The sequence below is a fragment of the Microtus oregoni genome, unplaced genomic scaffold, assembly GCF_018167655.1.
Source record: "Microtus oregoni isolate MIOR12 unplaced genomic scaffold, Mior012 000005F_ref0000423, whole genome shotgun sequence".
In the NCBI taxonomy this organism is placed as follows: domain Eukaryota; kingdom Metazoa; phylum Chordata; class Mammalia; order Rodentia; family Cricetidae; genus Microtus; species Microtus oregoni.
This window is the reverse complement of record NW_024543064.1, coordinates 15,660,784-15,680,826: the sequence shown is the minus strand read 5'-3', so window position 1 is coordinate 15,680,826 and position 20,043 is coordinate 15,660,784. Positions and strand designations below refer to the sequence as shown.

General features: G+C 47.7%; 2 protein-coding genes across 3 annotated transcripts in view; one reads left to right on the top strand and one right to left on the bottom strand.

Moving 5' to 3' along the window:
• Positions 1 to 853: 853 nt before the first annotated feature.
• Ldlrad2 (low density lipoprotein receptor class A domain containing 2) lies at positions 854 to 17,921 on the bottom strand. Its single transcript, XM_041652704.1, has 5 exons — positions 17,504 to 17,921; positions 5,065 to 5,517; positions 3,352 to 3,483; positions 1,968 to 2,108; positions 854 to 1,086 (listed from the first exon to the last, which is right to left on the bottom strand). The coding sequence occupies exons 1-5, from the start codon at positions 17,919 to 17,921 to the stop codon at positions 854 to 856; spliced, it is 1,377 nt and encodes a 458-aa protein (XP_041508638.1).
• The window catches only part of Usp48 (ubiquitin specific peptidase 48), a 70,543-nt gene continuing 68,219 nt past the window's right edge, over positions 17,720 to 20,043 (top strand). For both annotated transcript variants that reach the window (XM_041651339.1, XM_041651338.1), the window contains exon 1: positions 17,720 to 18,053. In XM_041651339.1, coding sequence (XP_041507273.1) covers positions 17,920 to 18,053 — 134 coding nt within the window. In that variant the 5' untranslated portion in view covers positions 17,720 to 17,919. The remainder of the gene's footprint in view (positions 18,054 to 20,043) is intronic.

Sequence of the window (20,043 nt, the reverse complement as noted above, 5' to 3'; positions counted from 1 at the left end):
CTGTTAACCACTAAACAATCTCTCCAATCCCTACAACAAGTATTCTTTTTAAAAAATTATTTATTTACGTTTATTTTATGTGCATTGGTGTTTTGCCTATACATATGTCTGTGTGAGGTTATCAGATCCCCTAGACCTAGAGAGCTATCATGTGGGTGCCGGGAATTGAACCTGAGTCTTCTGTAAGAACAGCTAGTGCTCTTCACCTCTGAACCGCCAGCCCTGGCAGCAAGTGTTTTTAAGCACTGAGCTACCACCTCTCCAAGGTCCTCATTTTTTGTTATTGTCTGTTTATATGGTTTTTTGTTTGTTAGGGGGGTTTGGTGTTAACCAGAGTCTCCTGTAACCAAGCTGACTTTGAACTTGCTATGTAGCTGAGGTTGACCTTGAATACCAATGCTCCCGCCTCTTCCTACTGAGTCCTGGGATGACCGGTGTGTACTGCCATATCCAGCTTTATGAGGTGTTGGGGGGATAGAACCCAGGGCTCTGTGAATGCTAGACAAGTCCTGCACTGTATCCCCAGACCTGGAGAGACCCCCTGTATCAGTGTGTTCTGATTAGATCTGACGTGGTCATAGGTGGTGATATTTAGTCTGTTATTTACCCACCTGGGCCTCGCTGTTCATGCTACAGCATCTGTTTAGAGTCCATCTGCCCACTTCAAAGGTAGCCAGCTGTTGTTTTCTAAAAGGTATTCACTCAGAGCAAAGCCCAGCATGGAAGCTACTGTGCTGGACAATAAGGGATAATTAAGAGCAAAGCATGCCTGATTACTCTGCCGAGTGACCTGTTCCAAGTAAGCCAGTCAACAGAACTTGAAGCTCAGGCCTGTCAGGCCCCAGACAGCCCCCTAAGGATGGCCTCCCTGGCTCTGGAGAGCTGGCCAGTTCAGCCACAGATCCCCAGGAGCCACCCGACCAGGACACAGGTGGCAAGCATCGTAGGATGTGCAGCATCTGAGACAGAGCCTGTGAGCCCCTGGGTGCCAACCCAGCCAACCCGGGCAGCAGCAGCACCACCAGAGGAGGCCAGTGGAGGTCAACAGTATCGAGGAGGCCAGAGCCACCCACCGGATCCAAGCACCTGTGGGAGGAATGAGAGTCCAGTGAGCTTCCACCTAGAGACCTAATGTCCTGACATCACATAGATGGGATGTGTGTGTGTGTGTGTGTGTGTGTGTGTTGTGTATGTGTGAGTGTATGTGTATCCTAAGTAATATTATGGTGGGGTGAGGGTTTGAGGGTCCAGGGACGACTATGTGGAGTCTGTAGATTGAAGTCAGCCTGCCAGGCTTACTCCTCCTTGCCAGCCCTCCATTTTTTTATCTTTTTTTTTTCTTAATTTTCTAGGATTTATTTATTTTGCCGGGTGGTGGCGGCACAAGCCTTTAATCCCAGCACTCGGGAGGCAGAGACAGGTGGATCTCTGTGAGTTCGAGGCCAAGCTGGGATTAAAGGCATAGTCCTCCATGCCCAGAGAGGTTTATTTTTTTAAGGTTTATTTTTAGCTGGGGGGGTGGGCATTTGCACATGCATGCAGGTGTCCTTGGAAGCCAGAGGCATCAGTTCCCCTGGAGCTGGAGTTACAGGCAGTTGTGAGCTGCCCAGCTGTGTGCTGGCAACCAAACTCAGGTTCTCTGCAAAAGTAGCATGCACTCTTAGCCTCTGAGCCATTTCTCCAACCCAGGAGGCTTCCTTGTCTCGCTCTCTTCTTTGCCACCTGAGACAAGGTCTTCTTTGCCATCTGAGACAAGGTCTCTCCCACTGAACCCAAGGCTTGCCCTTTGGGCTAGACTCACTTTCTCAGTGCTGGGGTTACAGATCCACCCCGCTGAGCCTGATTTTATACTCAGGCGGTGGGATCTAAAGTCAAGTTCTCACTCTGTGCAGCAAGCGTTTTCCTAACTGAGCCAAGTAGGATCTTGGTAGAAGAATGTGAGAAGTTCATCACCAGACGCCAGCTACCTTCCAATACTTCTTGTGTGATGGATGCCAGGCTTGCTGGAGAGGTCCTCTCCGCTGCAGAGCCAAGAGCCATGAGGAGAGTCGGAGGCCTGGAACTGTCATCTTCCATTCTCAGGGTCTGCGTGGGTACCAGAGAAGGACCTGTGAGAGTAACAGCACTCTGAGAGCCCCTTCACAGGACACAGCAGTGTCACGCCCCATGAGACTCCTCTGCAATCCCCACTGCCGTGGAATAATCCTTCGGTACACTGTGAAGATGCGTCGCTCTCGCTGTCAATAAAAAGTTGATGGGCCGATAGCTAGGCAGGAATTGGGGGGCAGGGAGAATGCTGGGAAGAAGAAAGGGCTCAGTCAGGGAGTCATGAGCCAGATGCAGAAGAAGCCACAAGGGAAGTTCAGAGATGAGATAAACGTGCCTTGGGGCAGCACAGAGATTACTAGAAATGGGTTATTTTAAGTTGTAAGAGCTGGCTGGAGGGGGCTGGAGAGATGGCTCAGAGGTTAAGAGCATTGCCTGCTCTTCCAAAGGTCCTGAGTTCAATTCCCAACAACCACATGGTGGTTCACAACCATCTGTAGAGGGGTCTGGTGCCCTCTTCTGGCCTGCAGGCATACACACAGACAGAATATTGTATACACAATAAATAAATATTTTTTAAAAAAAAGAGCTGGCTGGAGACAAGCCTAAGCTATTGGCTGAGCATGTATAATTAATAAGCTTCTGAACGGCTATTTGGGAGCATCTGCTGAGAGGCAGAGAAACTCTGCCTACAACGCATTCCTAGAATAAGGGAAATGAGGGACAAAGAGGGAATAAAACATCCGGCCAAGGTCACACAGCTCGAGGTGAGGTCTGATCTCCTATTCAGCAGGCTTATAATTAGAGCTGCTTCTCAAGACACGGGACAGACCAACCTGGGTGAGCAGCAAGAGTCAGCTCTGTGTGGCACACTCAACTGACAGTACTCACAGTTGAGGTGCCTGCTAGGTTAGGGGTCACGACCCCCATCCCCTTCTGACGAGGAAACCAAGGTGTCATGAAATTTGCTGTTATAATCAGTTAGCTATTGTTACTCAAGCATCTGCCATACCCCAGATGTCATTGGAATGGCTGGCAATAATTAACTGAAATAAATAACTGAGACAGGTCCTCCCTCGGGTCCTGTGAAGAACAGCCTCGTTCCCAAGGTCTCAGGACTAGACCCTTCCTGTTTCGTTGGCTCTCACCCCCTTGGTCTCTAACCCGACTACCATTGTGGCCATACTCCTCCCTGCTCCATGCCACCTCCCCACTCAGGCCCTGCCATCCAGAAGAAGGGTAGTAGGGCCAACAAGCCTCTCCGCTTTGCTATGCAGTGGGGTCCGAGCAACCCTCGTCACTGACCTCTGCAGCTGGCTGGGGGTTGGGTGTCCTGGTCACTGCCGTCACCACAGTTGTCCATGTCCCTGTCATCACACAGCAGGCTCCGGGGCACACACCTACTATTCCGACAGCGGAAGTAGGTGCCGCAAAACCCTGGGGTAGAAAAGGGAAGCTGGGAGTAAGGATCCTAAACCAGCTCCTACAACAGTGACAGAACTGCTTGGGGTGGGGGCAGGACAGGGCTGCTGTCAGTACATACGAGAAAGGTGTTTCCTGGGGAGACAGCAGTACAATCCTGGTGGCAATGAACACAGTGATAGTGGAAGTGGTGCTGGTGGTGGTAATGGTGCTTGGGGTGGTGGTGTGATGGTTAACACCTACTGAATTCATAACTAGGTAGCCTAGACTGCTCTTGAACTTGCTATGCAGCTGATGATGACCTTTGGCTTCTGGTCCTATTGCCTCTACCTTCCAATTGCTGTGTTTACAGGGTGCACCACCATGCCTGAGTTATGCAATGCTGGAGATCAAACACAGGGCCTTCTTTGAGCTGGGCAAGCCACATCCCAGACTCTTTAATTTACTATTTCTTAAAGATTTATTTATTTTTTTAATTTTCGAGACAGGGTTTCTCCGCAGCTTTTTGGTTCCTGTCCTGGAACTAGCTCTTGTAGACCAGGGTGGCCTCGAACTCACAGAGATCCACCTGCCTCTGCCTCCCGAGTGCTGGGATTAAAGGCGTGCGCCACCACCACCTGGCTTAAAGATTTATTTATTTAAAAAAAAAGCCGGCAGTGGTGGCACATGCCTTTAATCCCAGCACTTGGGAGGCAGGGGCTGGCAGATCCAGCCTGGTCTACAGAGCGAGTTAAAGGGCAAGTTTCAAAGCTACACAGAGAAACCCTGTCTCAAAACAAAAACAAAACAAACAAAAAAAAAAAAAACAAAAACAAAACCCTAGGTTTGAGCCAGGCATAATGTCATAATGTTGAAGAAGGCCTGTGAACCCAGACCTCAGGAGCACAGACAGAAAGATCTCTAGGTCAAAGACAAATTGGGCTCCCTTAATCCCAGCCTCAAGAGTCAAGCAGATCTCTGTGAGTTCAAGGCCAGCTTGGTCTGCAGAGCAAGAACCAGAACAGCCAGGCCCGGAGGTGGTGGCGCAAGCCTTTAATCCCAGCTCTCAGGAGGCAGAGGCAGGTGGATCTCTGTGAGTTCGAGATCAGCCTGGTCTACAAGAGCTAGTTCCAGGACAGGCTCCAAAACCACAGAGAAACCCTGTCTCGAAAAACCAAAAAAAAAAAAAAAGAAAAAAAGAAAAAAAAAAGAAAAGAAAGAAAGAAAGAAAAGAAAAAGAAAAGAACCAGAACAGCCAAAGCTACACAGAGAAACCCTGTCTTGAAGAACCGAAATAAATTAAAAAAAAAGATGAGTGTGCGAGGTGTGTGTGTGTGTGTGTGTGTGTGTGTGATTTAATTGTGAGTGCAATATGGGTATGGTTTGAGTGTGAATCTGGTATCCTATGTGAGTGTGCTTCCAAGTGTATCCAGAAGTGTGTGTCAGGGCTAGAAGGAAGCAGGACTTGTAGATCTCTCTCATTGGTTCGTCCCTCACTGGTTCCATAACACGCACTCTTCCCCAGCTGGGACCCCATTCCTCCCTTCCCGCCGTCTGAGCATCTCATCTTCTGTTCTGACTCTCCTCACCTCACCCTGACCATCAAACCCAACCCACCCAGGCGGAAAGAGGTCACCTCGCCCAAGAAATCCACACGGGGCTGGCGGCCCCTGGTGACCAAGCGCAGACCAAGCCAGGGTCCCGAGGACGTGAGCGGGGCGGGGATGGTCAGGCCGCAGGTCGGGGGTCCAAGGGCTCGGGGCGCCCCCTGCGGGCCGTCATAGAACTGCAGGTAGGAGCCTGGTGCGCATGGGTCGGGCGAGGAAGCATTGGGGGCCCGGGTGGCCTTGGTGGACACGGTAGCTGCGGTGATCCGGGTGGCAGAGGACAAGCTGTAGACCAGGAAGAAGCGGAACTGGAAGCGCATCCTGTCTTCAGGGGTCGCGGCATGCATCCACAGCACGCAGTCGGTGTTCGGAGTCACAAAGTAGAACTTGCGAGAAGCCGAGTGCGAGCGCAGCTGCAGCGCATCCCCTTGCCATGTCTGTCCACACATGTCTGTCAGGTCCGCTGAGGGGGAGAAAGCAGGGATCTTGTGGTATAATCACGCTGTCCCCGACCCGCCCTCCATGCTTGATCCCAGCATCTCGCACATCCTCTATGAACCTCGTTGGCAAAACAGGGATGAATTTTGGTGAGCACTTTATGATAATTCTAAGCCACACAGCTCCTTATTCAAAAGCTTTGGACTTCAGCCCCTAGGGTAGTGGCATCTGCCTGTAAAACCAGTATTCTTGGAGTACAGAATTCTTCGTAACGGTGGGTTAAGACTAGCATGGGTTACAAATTCAGACCCTCCCCCCCCCAAAAAAAAAGAAAAAAGAAAAAAAAAGAAAGGACATGGCGGCTGACTGCTCCTAGGGATGGTGGAGGAGACAGGTTATTGTAGCCGTATGGGAGGGCATAGCCAGAGGCAGGGACCTCTGGGAGAATCCAGAGTGGACAAGTCTAGACTGAGCCAGGCCAAGTGAGGGGAGGGAGGAAGGGAAGTGAGAGGGGTGAGAGGGGAGCCAGGTGCAGCAGCCGGGAGGCCCAAAATATAAAGAAAATGGGTAACCAAAATGGTTGGATTACATAGGGAAGAGTAGCCCAGCCTCCTGGGCTGGAGAGTTCAGGGTAGAGGTGGAGTGTGTCAGCCGGGAGGGCCCTGTTACAGGTAGGGACTGAGGGATATAGGGAGAGCCTGAGAGCCAAATATGCTATGATGTGTTAAATAGGCACCTCAGCCATTTGTGCAGGAGTAGCAGGGTGCTGTGCAGCAGTTCCATTAACACCAGCTAGGAGGATGAAAGCCACGGCCTGCTGAGCTATAGAGGGTGTTCAAGGGCAGCCTGGGTAATTTAGTGAATCTCTGCCCTAAACACTGAAAGCAGTGGGCTGGGGATGTAGCTCAGAGGTAGAGCGAGCACGTGCCTAATCCCTGGGAGGCTCTAGTTCAACATCTAGTATTGTAAAAATCAATCAATCAATAAATAAATAAATAAATGACAGCCTGAAAAGAGCTGGGAAGCTCTTTTTCCTTCCAGCTTCTAAAAGTTGACTGAGAAAGTTATTCAGAGCAACCTTCTTGCAAGGATGACATGCTTTGGCTGCTCAAGTACTGGTCTCTGGAATCACACATGGCTATTCTTTCTCTCTCTGTGTCTCTCCCCCCCCCCCGCAAAGTTTTTTGAGACAGGATTTCTCTGTCTAGCTTTGACTGTCCTGCAACTCTCTTTGCAGACCAGGCTGACCTTGAACTCATAGAGTTGTGCCTGCCACCAGAGTGTTGGAATTAAAGGTGTGCACCACCCCTGCCCAGCTCTAAATTTTTTTATGTGGTATGGGAATGAAACCCCGGGGCCTTATACGTCTTTTTGTTTGTTTGTTTTCCGAGACAAGGTTTCTCTGTGTAACATTCCTGGCTGTCACTGAACTGCACCCCTGGCCCCTTGACTGAAGGAGACACAGCAGAGTGGAAGCAGTGACATCGGGGCTAGGATGCAGGAATGCCCAGTGCATACTGTCTCATCCACAGCCCCAGACCCAAGGGCTACCTGCCCACCCATAGACCCCTGCCTCTGGATCCTTCTAGAAGCTTCAGAGGGACTGAAATAGGCTTGAGGATACTAAGCAAGACCCAGCCTCCTTTATCAAGAGACTGCCTACCAGAGTGAGTGCTGGCTGAGGAAAACCTGGGAATAAGAGTTTCGGGTGTGCCCCTTCCAGGCTCTTCCACTCACCTGTCCCCAGAGCAGACACAGCCAGAGCAATTGTCCCCAGAAGGAACAGCCTTTGGGGAAGCTGCCAAAGAAAAGTCATCCTTGCTCTGTACCCAGCAGGGGAAGACCTTGGAATCCCCTTGGGGGTCTTTGGGGAAACTGGAGTGCAGGGCCTGGCTGCTCCTGGAAGTGCACAGGGCACAATGAGCAGGAAGGCCAGCTCCTCAGGTCCTCACTATGTTTTGGGCTCCCCCTTCTAAGTCTTCTTCCTTTGGATCAGAATTGCATCTAAGGGTTGCCGTGGAGATTTGGGGCCCCAAGCTGGAGAGAAGACAAGGCAGACAGGAACTGGGAGCCATAGATCCGGCTTAACTGCTGGGCTTCTGTGGGGGGGGGGGGGTGTAAGGGATGGCACATGGGACCCAGTGTTGCTTCAGTTTCTAACCAAGGGTTCCTGCCCCAGGGTCTTTACACTCCAATCCATTCTAAACCATGCTGTGGGAACTCCTTCAACCAATAACTTTTAAGATACCGGCCTACTTTGGGCATGGTCTCGTGCATTATAAATGCAGACGAAAAGCATGCCATGCCTCTTGGCTGCTGGATTCCTGTCCAGTTCCCAGCACATGCCGAGGACTGCAGATGGCTAGCTACCTTTTCTGTGAGTTTATCCTCAAATAGTAAACCTTTGTTATACTTCCTTCCGGACGATTGTGGAACTCTTTTATATGCCAACAAATTGGCGCCAACGTGGTCTGAATCCACACCACTGCTGGGCCCCGCCCAGGCCCCACGGACTTCGCACAGCTGAACTACTTCTCTCGGCAGTTCTACAAGGTTTGGCTCGGCTGGTCCACCGCCAGCCCGTGTCCACTTGGCTTGGTTCAGCCAGCTACAGCCACCCACTGCTTTCCGCTGCAACCCTTCTGCAGCTTCTCTGGCTTCTGCCAGGACTGCTCTGATCAGGCCGAGCCTGACTACGGGAGCAGTGGCTCTAATCATGCACCTGGAACACAGGCTTGCATTCTAAGTTCAGATCCACGAATGCCTGACCTGAGCTTAGGCCAGTAACCTCACAGCTCACAACTGCCTGCAAGCTCTGGGTTTCTTGATATTCTGACCAACTCGAACCTCCATACGGGAATGTGCTGCTTTTAAGTAATTAACTAACTTTGTTAGTAATTCTAAGTCTCAGGTATTTCAGGTACTGATCTAGGACCTGCCTTACAACTGCTAGAAATATTCACAGGTCAAGAGATTCAGACTTTACAAAAGACAGTGATGAAAAGATTTGAATCGATTGAGGAATTTTTCAGAACTGATAAACAAGGTGGGAGGTACAGGCAAAGGGTTTAGCATCACCAGTACCTCTCAGAGTCAGAGATGATTTACCAAGAGTTTTAGCTACTTATCCTGTTATTACCTCTGAAAAGTCAGCAAATACTTGATACCCAAATAGATACGTAGAATGTAAATGGAAACTTGTAGGTATAAAAGATCTAAAAGAAATTAGCAAGCGGCAGTACCTTATGGCATACATTCACCATTTGTTAGGGAGATGGTAAAGACGGGCTTTAAGCAATAGGGCTACTCCACATGACTGGCTTCAATTAGTCTCAGCAGTGTTAGAAGATGGACTGCGGTTATGGTAGAAGTGCTACTGGAGAGAGGAGGCTAAAGCTGTAGAACAGCAAGGTAGAGTCAAAGACTTTGAAGCTTCCCAAGATCAAATTCTTGGCAAGGGCCGTTATGCTGATCCACAGAGTCAAGCTATTTACAATGAATACATTTTGTCTCTATGCTATACAGCAGCCCTGAATGCTTGGACAGGATTCAAGAACCATGAAGAATTGTATGACTAAGATCATACAATGCCCAATAGAACCCTTTAGTAACTTTTTTCTTTTTTTAAAATATTTATTTATTTTAATTATGCATACAATATTCTGTCTGTGTGTATGTCTGCAGGCCAGAAGAGGGCACCAGACCTCATTACAGATGGTTGTGAGCCACCATGTGGTTGCCTGGAATTGAACTCAGGACCTTTGGAAGAGCAGGCAATGCTCCTAACCACTGAGCCATCTCTCCAGCTCCCCCCCCCTTTAGTGACTTTTTACAAAGGTTAACTAAAGCTGTACAAATAGGGGTAACATATCCAGAAGCTAGATGAGTACTTATTGAATCTCTGGCTTTTGAAAATGCCAACATAGAATGCAAAAAAGATACTTGGGCCTTTAAAGATCAGATTAGCACCAGTGGATGAATGGATCCTGCACACAGCCAATGTTGAGTCATTTGACTATAATACTGAGGCTTGGGTAGGAGAAGCAATTTCCAAAGGTATAAAGAGACATCAAAATACCAAATTTTTAATGGTGGTATAATAGGACATCTGAGAATGAATTGTAGACAAGGCATTCCTAGAAATAATGTTTCCTCTGGGAATGATAAAAGTAGACAGCCTCAATCTTCTGGAGTATGTGGAAGATGTGGCAAAGGCTGACATTGAACCAATGAATGTAGATCAACAAGAGACAAATAAGGCAACATTTTACCATCAGGAAGTTCCTAGGCCCCCAGGTCAAACGTGGTACAGTCATTCCCGATCACTGTGGATGATACACCTCCCCAGGAAAATTTAAAAATCCAGTGCCTATTGTAACTACTACCAGTCAGGTGGCTCTTCTGTTGTGAGACAGAGACTCTGAATTTTTTTTAAAACATGCTTGGATTTAGAGAAGGAGAGAGTCACACTCCAAAGACAGCTTTAATGTTTAATTAGTTGGGACTTTACTTTTTTGAGAGATTAATAAATATTAATCTTGCTAAGCAATGGTGGCACGCACTTTCAATGTCAGCACTCAGAAGGGAGGGGCAGGAGGATCTCTGTGAGTTCGAGGTCGGCCTGGTCTACAGAGCAAGTTCTAGGACTGGCTCGATATCTACAGGGAAACCTTGTTTCGAAAAATAAACAAACAAACAAAAACAAAAAAGAAAAAAGAAATATTAATTTTTAAGTGGTGAGATTTTACACTGTAGAGAATTGGTACCACCAGGTCAGATTTTTTTTTCTTGGTAATTTTTTTGGATAATTTTCCTTTTTACTTTAGACGCCTAGATGTCTCGGGTTTTTTGACTTCTTGAAGATGGGTATTTCTGTTTTCCTGTACAGAGAGAGAAAGCAGAACCCTGTCTCCATCCTTATTTGGTAACTTTTCTTTCTGACATGTAGAATTGTCACATTGGTTGATGAACTATCACTTCTTATTAAAGACACCTCTCCTGATCAAATAGAGTCTTTATTAATTTTGATGGTATCCATAGTTTTTCTTTTCTTGTGAAAATAAAAGCAAAACCACTTACCCAAGGTAACATGTATCTTGGTTTCCATTCTGTAATATTAAGTTGGGAGCATCACCCCAACCCTCTAACACCCTTATATCCAAGAAGTCTGGGATGATTGGAAGCCCCTGACCTGGGAGTTGCCCTGGACTCCAACTCCCAGCCTGCCAAGCACTGATCCCTCCCCCAGGGGAGAGCTTTTCTCCCTGCCTGCTGTCTCAGTCCACCAGAGAGTGCATTATTAAACACGGGGCTGTAGTTCCCAGCAGGGCCGTTTGGGGTCAGACCACATGGACACCTGGTAAAGTGAGAAATCCACGGATGTCTGGAAAAAAAAAGACTTATTAAGGGATAAAATGGGAATTTCATACTCACAAGTATAGGAAAAAGCAACATTGTTGCCTGTTTGCCCACCAGAAAAGAATGAGAAAAGCTTGTTACCAAACTGTATATCAAACGCCTTCCAAGTCAGAGACAGAAAGACCCCACTTCAGTTCTTATGCCATCACGTATCAGAAAAAAAACTACACCCATAGGGCTAGTCACCTCTCTAATAATCTGTTCTGTCTCTTAAGAGACAATCCATGCCCACTCCCCCCCCCCCAAGACAGGCTGATCTTCAGCTTCCAGCCCGAGTTCCTTCTCTTTTCCATTTTCCTCTCAAAGAGGCAGCCTTTTTCCATTCTCCCCTTCCCCCTTTTCTCTCTCTGCCCTTCTCTCTCTACTCTTCTTCTTCTCCCCCTTCCCTTCCATAACCCACTTAATAAATATACAACCTCACTCTGCATGGCATGCCTATCCATGTTTCTGTCTCTTGCATGCCTACGCCGCATGTCTCCCTGCCTGGGATCAGCCACTGCTCAGGGACCTGCAGCCATTCTGGCCTGGGACTGGCTGCTCTCAGGTCCCCGCTGCCTGCCACCACATGGCCCACTGTCATCACTTGGGGACCTGCAGCATTTTTAATTTTACCATTACAACCCCAACTATCAAATGTCATTGCCCAGAATGGATCAAATTCCCACAACACTCAGTGCTCTGAAGGTCAATGAAATTTAAAATAAAGCTTTCCATTTTGGGTTTTAGTCTGCCCCACTGGGACACAGAATAAGTGGTTAGTTAATACCTCCTGTAATCATTCAAACATACTCCTAGAAAGTAGCTGATGTCTCTACATAGTTAAATGCATTGGTGGCTGCACACTGTTTTCCTAGATCCACCAGCAGCAGTATTGTTTTGCCCAGATCACGGAGTCTCCCCAAAACCAACTAGGAGATCAAGTCCTTTATGTAAAATCAAAGAGCCTTTTTTTTGAGGTTGTATATTTATTTAGTGGGTTATGGAGGGGAAATGGAGATGGGGAGAAGAGCAGAGAGGGAGAGAGAGAGAGAGAGAGAGAGAGAGAGGAGAGAGACAAAAGGGGGAAGGGGAGAAGTGGGGAGAGAATGAGCCTTTATTCTTACACAAGTTTGCAAACTCAGATTCTACATGTGTCCAACATATTGGAGGGGTTGAAGAGCCCAGAGCTCAGTTGGTGTTAGGTTTTTATAGTAGCAAAAGTGGGGCTGAGGGATTTCTGAAGAGTCCAAGAATAAGAAAATAAAAATGTAGATTCCAAAAATAAGAATGTAGAAATAAAGAAATATAAAGTTATAAGTCTAGGAGAATGAGAGCAGACTATCAGCAGCTTTCTCAGCAGATCAAGGATCAGTCATTCACAGTAAGCTATTTTCTCAGATGTTTGGGAAGCCTCCATCAGCTTAGGTCATCCCATTTTACAATTTTTTGTTTTATTTACAAGGCCAGAGCTTCTCCCTGCAAATTGAGAGTAGTGTCCTGGCCATCCCTGATAAACGACAGATGTGAACTGAGTTAACCTTTAGGATACAGAGATACATGACCTCTGGGTTAGGCACTGTTTCTGTTATGGAAAACTGGTACCATTAAAGGGGAGGCATAGAAGTATATACTGCCTGGAGGTACCAGGAGAGACAGTGGACAAGGTAGAAACATGGATTTGACTAATGAGCTCTGATAATAGAGGTTGTAAAGTATGGCAGTCTGTATCTGAGTTTTACCTTGAAATAGTGTGAAGAACTTTCTGCTATCTTCTAAGTTCTCAACCTAAGAACCAATTAATTCTAATTTATTAACCTTCTAGTATTACTAGCAGTCCCTTTTCTGACTAATTGCTAAAGACATCTGTTTTCTTGCAATTAGTGACCTTCACTGTAATCTACTCTAAAACATGTTTCATGATAGCTGTCTAGTTACCCATTGACGTTAGAACTCACTCCCCTCCTTAGGGTCTCGTTGATTGACCCATGGGTCAGGGTAAGATCGTAAAAATTCCTTTGTTCAGACCTAATGCTTGATGTTCTAACTATAAAAGATGAGTTCAGAAACTGGCCTTTGGCCACAGCCTAACAAACACCATCTCTGGCTGTGGTCTCAGCTAGCTTATAAGCTTCTGTACCCCGTGGTGTTTTTTTAATTTTTTTTATTTTTTAATTTATTTATTTATTAAGGATTTCTGTCTCTTCCCCGCCGCTGCCTCCCATTTCCCTCCCCCTCCCCCAGTCAAGTCCCCCTCCCTCGTCAACCCAAAGAGCAATCAGGGTTCCCTGCCCTGTGGGAAGTCCAAGGACCTCCCACCTCCACCCAGGTCTAGTAAGGTGAGCATCCAAACTGCCTAGGCTCCCACAAAGCCAGTACGTGCAATAGGATCAAAAACCCATTGCCATTGTTCTTGAGTTCTCAGTAGTCCTCATAGTCCGCTATGTTCAGCGAGTCCGGTTTTATCCCAGGCTTTTTCAGACTCAGGCCAGCTGGCCTTGGTGAGTTCCCGATAGAACATCCCCATTGTCTCAGTGTGTGGGTGTACCCCTCGCGGTCCTGAGTTCCTTGCTCGTGCTCTCTCTCCTTCTGCTCCTGATTTGGACCTTGAGTTTTTTTTAATTTTTATTTTTTATTTTTAAGTTTGCTTCTGGTTTTCCTAGGATCTGGTCTCTGGAATAAAGTTTGCTTCTGGTTTATTAGACTTGGTGGTGTTCTCATCTTTGCACGACCTCCCTGGACCCAACAATTTCCCAGGAAAATTTAAAAATCCAGTGCCTATTGTAACCACTGCCAGTCAGGTGGCTCTTCTGTTATGAGACAGAGACTCTGAATTTTTTTTAAAACATGCTTGGATTTAGAGAAGGAGAGAGTCACACTCCAAAGCCAGTACAAGCATTCCCCTGCCCTTACCATGTCCAGTTTTAGAAATTGCTATGTTGAACATCAAGTCATCTAAGGACTTGAATTTGGGGCAATACTCTCACTTCTGATGGGATACCAGAGGTTTGCTATCATGCTTGGTTGAATTTTGTCTTTTGATAATGTTTATTTTTATTTTATTTTATTTTTTTGTGGGTGTGACAGCAAAGAAACCTGTTTGGAACTGGTTTAAGGAAGAATTGGAAGGGAAGTTGAAAATATGGGGAATTCTTTACAGTAGTTTTAGTACAGAGGGGAACAGGGAAGTGGTACCACAGAGGGCCAGGGGATGGCTTGTTAAGTGAGGGAAGACCCTGCACATTTGGATGCTGAGGAGAAAGGACCAGTAGGGATTGAAAATTCATGATGCAGTATGTGCCCCAGACTCAGATTTCTCCTCGGTGTCCTGACACACACATTCCTGACCCTTCTGAGAGGCCATCTATTTGAACTGTAAACCTTCCTCTATTTTTAATTCATAAATTTATTATATTGGAGTATAATTTTTATGTATTGAGATTTTGATGCACAATTACAATGCATTTTGATCCTATCTGTTGGATCCACGTTGATGGAAGTGACTTGGAAATAAATGAACAGACATCTTCAGAAGTGGGTTTGTTCTCATCAGAACAACCAAAGGGCCACAGTTTCTCTGCCTAAGCTGAGACTGTGTGCATGTGGTCTTGGGGTTTTAGAGAATAGAATAGAAGATTCTGTTTACTGATGGGTTCCCCTGGAGTCTCACAGCGGTAAGATCAGTGGGTTTGGTATGTGGCTGTCATGACTGGAAGCTTCCATATTTGTCATCTTCAAGTCAACTTTCCTGTCCAGAGCTTCTCAGTCCATATGAGGCTTTTAGGTCGCTGTCAGATCCCACAGAAACCCAGGGTAAGTCTTCCTCAGTACCTGTAGCTTCTCCTGGCACTCCTCATCTGCTCACCACCCTACACCACTCCAGCCCAGGGGCTGGGCTTTGCTTCCCTTCCCCCAACCCCAGCCATTTTGACCATGCACTCTCTTGACCATGCATACTCTGAGAGGTTGCTTGTTCGTTGGCCCCTCTCAAGGTCAGCTTGGTCCATTTACCCTCCCTCCTCGCTTTCTCTTCCTCTTCCTCCCCTCCCTTCGTGGTTTGGTTCAGCCTGGACCCTTCCAGAGATGCCTCTGGCTGTCCTCTCCCTCATAACTACAATAAAAACCTTCTCACCCATATCCATAGCAAGAGTTCCTGCAAAACTCTGCAGCTGGTTTGATTCCAGAGTTGGCTTTGATCTGCTTCCTGTGACTGCTACCTTTTGTGACCCATACCTTCTGTTTCAAGTATGTAAATCTTATCCTGAGTTTCCTACAGTTAGTTTCAAAGCCTATGCAAAACTTGGTTGCTGGCAACTCTGCAAACTGAGAAGTCCTGTGGCTAGAAACTGCTTTGGCCTTTGTGTCTTTGCAGGAGTTTCTGATCAGACGTTTTGGTATCTGGAAATAGACTTGCTAAAGGTGTGAATTGAATGCGCGACAAAAAAAAACACAAATAAACAAACAAACAAAAAAACCTTGCAAAGCTACAGTCAGTCAGCTCACCATAGGCTGACTCTCCCGTGGCTGCGAAGGCTAAAATTCATTCATCCTATGGACACTCATGAACCCAACACCCAACACAACATTTCCTTGCTCCTCTCACCCACTCCTTTCATGGCCTGGTTCATCAGGACCAGTCCAGATGCCTCTGGCTGTCCTCTCCCTCATAACCTTTGCTGGCCCATACCTAGGAAGCACTCATGTCCTCATTTTCATTCACGTGCGAGCTGCTCACTCTTTGCCCTCCATTGCTCCACTTCCAGCTCTCTATTCCTCTCCCTTGGAAATCTGCTACTTCAGGCAGGTGGTGGCCACACATCTAATCCCAGCACTTGGGAAGCAGAGACAGGCAGATCTCCGAATTGGAGGCCAGCCTGGTCTATAAAGGGAGTTCGAGGACAGCCAGACTTGTTATATAAAGAAATCCTGTGCCAACTTCTTCCCCAAAAGAAACAAAATAAAACAAAATACCTAAACCTGTTCCTTCTGTGGTTTCTGTATCTTCTGTAGAAATTCTGCCTACTTCATTATCCACATCAGAGAAACCAGCATACTGTAGTGGACAGCACAGTAATGTGTCATCATGTGCAAACAGGGACAGGGAGGCAGCTGGCAGAGGAAACGGCCAGGACCTGGTACTGGGAGTCAATTACTAGCATAGAGCAAAGCAATAGAGGTCAGCTCATTAGCAGTTTAGCAATTCAGCGTCTACACCACCTACTTTACAATGCCCTAGCTCAGGCCTTTGTTACCTCTGGCCTTGGCAGGACCCAACCAGCTCTGCAATTCTACAAATGCCTCCTCCTCCTCTTTCTCAATCTCTTTTTAGAGGAATGTATCTATTTTTATTTATTTACTTTTAATGATTTTTTTCAAAGATTTATTTATTTATTAAGTATACAGTGGTCTGACTGCCTGCTTGCCTGCAGGCCCGAAGAGGGCACCAGATCTCACTACAGGTGGTTGTGAACCACTATGTGGTTGCTGGAAATTGAACTCAGGACCTTTGGAAGAGCAGGTAGTGCTCTTAACCACTGAGCCATCTCTCCAGCCCTAATGATTTATTTTTATTTTATATGCATTGATGTTTGGCTTGCATGTGTGGTGTGTCTGTGTAAAGATTGTCAGGTTTTGGGTTCCCTGGAACTGGAGTTACAGACAGTCGTGAGCTGTCATGTGGGTGCTGCGAATTGAACCCAGGTCCTCTGGAAGAACAGCCAGTGCGCTTAACTGCTGAGTTATTTTTTCCAGTTTCAGTTTTTAAATGTCACCACCTAGACAGGACGTGTGTGTGTGCGTGTGTGTGTGTGTAGACAGAGTCATTTTATGTGCTATAGGCCCACAAGTATAAATTACAGCCCTGACTCACCACACCTTGTTTTCTACTTTCAACCCCAAACTCAACCTCAGCCACAGGGACCAAATCTTGCCTTCCTTCGTTCGTTAAATTAGCTAATGATCTGTTCAAGGGTACTGGGGTGGGGGTGGGGGCAGAGCAGATTACGAAGAAATTTAGTGCTTGTTTAAAATTCCAGAACATCCTCTCTTTTGTAGGAAGTGCTCCGTTCAGTCACAAAACACTGCGAAGGTTTTAGCCCTTAGGTTCAATGGGAAGGAGTTGCAAAAAGGACACTGTTTCACAGCTGGGAGCTAGGGTGTAGCCTCCATAAACAATTAAGAGGTCAAAGTATAGACGTCTAAATTAGAAGACAGCTTACAGTAAAGAAATACCCGCCAGAGACCTGCGCGTGCGCCTCAACACTCTGCAACTCAAACACTGAACTTCCCACTTCTAAGACTACAAATCGCAGCATGCCTCGCACTCCACGAGAGGCAGACCGCGGTGCAGGCTGGGAAATGTAGTTGCGTTCCTGCACAGGCACAGCACATAACGCCCCGTGACGTCAAAGGGCTCGGGAAAGAAGTCGGAATCCGCCCAGACTCAAGTTAAATCATCCTCCAGGGAGCCGACTCTGGAGTCTCTGACTGACCCGGTTTCTACTGTTAACAGGTCCCACCCCACAGTCCCAGCGGCCCTATGGTGTGCGTTGAGTACTCTTTCTGGTGAATTTGTCACAGTAATAGGGGAAATATGTAAAACAAGGACGGGCGCCCACTCGTCCGAGTAGCGGACGGAGGCTGAGGCGCGATAGCTTTCACGATGGCGGAGAGGACGTGGCAAACTGCCTTTGGGCAGCTTCTTTGCTGTCGTCTGCCCGTCATTTTATAGGTGCTTGCGGCGCGGGGCCCGCTGGGAGCACGCATGAGCAGACTCTGGCTGGGCGTACACCTCCAACGTCCTTCGGCGCGGGGGCTGTCGGGTATCAGCGGCGGTGCTTTGCGGCTGGTCGTGCAGGCTGGGCGCGGGCGGGCGGGCGCGGCGGCTGTGGCGCGCGCGCAGGTGATTGACTGATCCTCCGGCTGAGGGGAGCACTCGGTTCTTTCGGCTGGCAGGTGCCGGAGCCCGTTAGGGCGGAGGCGGAGGAGGCGCCGGCGGCCGCCTGCTTCGGCAAGCGCTCTTTCGATCAAGGCCATGGCTCCCCGGCTGCAGCTGGAGAAGGCGGCCTGGCGTTGGGCGGAGACGGTGAGGCCCGAGGAGGTGTCGCAGGAGCACATCGAGACCGCCTACCGCATCTGGCTGGAGCCCTGTATCCGAGGCGTGTGCAGGTGAGGCTCCCACGCGGCCGAGGCGGAGTGGGTGACTTGCCACGGAGGTGCACGGTGCAGGTGCCTCGCCTCTCGGTTTGCACTCCCCGAGCTTCGCAGCCTCCGGAGTGATGCGGCTGCTGGGCTCTCATCTAGAAGATGGCGGTGGAGATGGTTGGAGATAGGGCGTAGTAAACACCGGAGGGTTGGCCGGTGTTGGCCCCAACTGTGCCTTTTTCCGTGTGTAAAAGAGGAACTTGCCGGCAGCGAACTTTGTCACGTTTATGTCTCCTGTCACTGCACACCGAGAAGGCCTGATACCCTAAGTATCAGTTTGCAGAGAGCCGCTTTAGAAAAAAACACTTGGTCAACCTACGTCATTGGCTCCCCAGTCTCATTGGCCGGCTCTCTCTTTGATCTGGTACCTATTTCTTTTGGGCACCCGAACTCCACACCACTTTGCAGAGTCAGAATTTGAGCGGTGCAACTCAAATTTGCTTGGTTTTCTTTTTCTCGACCCTCTTCGTTTACGTTGAGTCCATCGGCTTGGAGTGATTTTTCTCTTTCCCACCTTGCAATCTGGTCTGGTGTGTTGAATCGAAATGATTGTGCTAGTCTTGAGCTGGGCATGCTCAGTAGCTCCGTTGCTTAGGGAGGTCCGGAAGATGCGAAAGCCTTAGTTTATGGCCTCGGAGCTGCCTCATTTGAGATATACGTAAAGTAGGGGCATCGTTCTGATCTCCAGGTAGCTATCTGTTCATAAGTACAGCTTGGACTCCTCTCAAAGTTCTGGAATGACATCAGTCTGTGCAGTATGGAATTCAAACAGCTTTTCTGGAGTACTCATTTGAAGTGTACAGTTACAGTGCTTGGAGGTTTAGCTTGGGGGTAGGGTGGCTGTTTTGTATGCTTGAGGTACTTGGTTCAATTTCTCGGTATTGGGGATAAAATAAAGAGTCCATTCTGGACCTGGAGGGGTAACTAATTTTTCCCAACACCCACATCATCAAGTGGTTTACAACCACCTGTAACTCCAGCTCCAGGGTATGCAAAGCCAGCTTAATACTATGGATACCCGCGCATCAGCACACATACACTTAAACTTGGAAACAATCCTTTTTGAAAGTTGTAGGAAATCTTAGTAGAGTCCATTGTATCCAAGTTTTTTTTTTTTTCTTTCCTTTTTTTTTCTTTTTGAGACAGGGTTTCTCTGTAGCTGTGGAACCTGTCCTCAAAGTAGCTCTTGTAGACCAGGCTGGCCTCGAACTCACAGATCCGCCTGCCTCTGCCTCCCAAGTGCTGGGATTAAAGACGTGTGCCATCACAGTCTGGCTTCCTATTTCTTTTTGTAGGGCTGGAGACTTTGTATGTTTTAGGATTTTTGAGAAAATATTTTTGTTTCTTGCATATGAGTGTTTTGCTTGTGTGTGTGTGTACACATGTGTATACACCAACTCTGTGCACCACCAGTGTGTGTGTGTGTGTGTGTGTGTGTGTGTGTACCACCTGTGTGCAACATCAATGTGTCTGATAAGCATGGAGGTCAGAAGGGGACATCCGATCCCCTGGAACTGGAAATAAAAAGATTTTGGGTTTCTTTTTGTTTTCATTCTTTTGTTTTTTTTTTTGAAAAAGAATTTCTGTATAGTTCTGGCTGCCCTAAAACTGTAGCTCAGACAGATCTGTCCTGTCCCTTTAAGAGAACAAGCCCCGCCCACTCCCTCCCCATCTGCTGAGGCAGGCAGATCTTCCTGCTTGCAGCCTGCAGCCTTCCTTTTCCCTCTCCCTAAGAGGTAGCTTCTGCCTTTCCCCACTTCTCTCCTCTTACTCCCCCTTTATTCTTCTCCCCTTCTCTCTTTTCCCCTCCATAACCCACTAAATAAGTATCCAACCTCACTCTGCATGGCATGCCTATCCATGTCTCTGGCTCTCACCTGCCATGCCTGGGACCAGCTACCTTCGGAGACCTGTGTTGTGGTCTTGTTGTTGCTTGCCCATCTGTCTGTCTCTT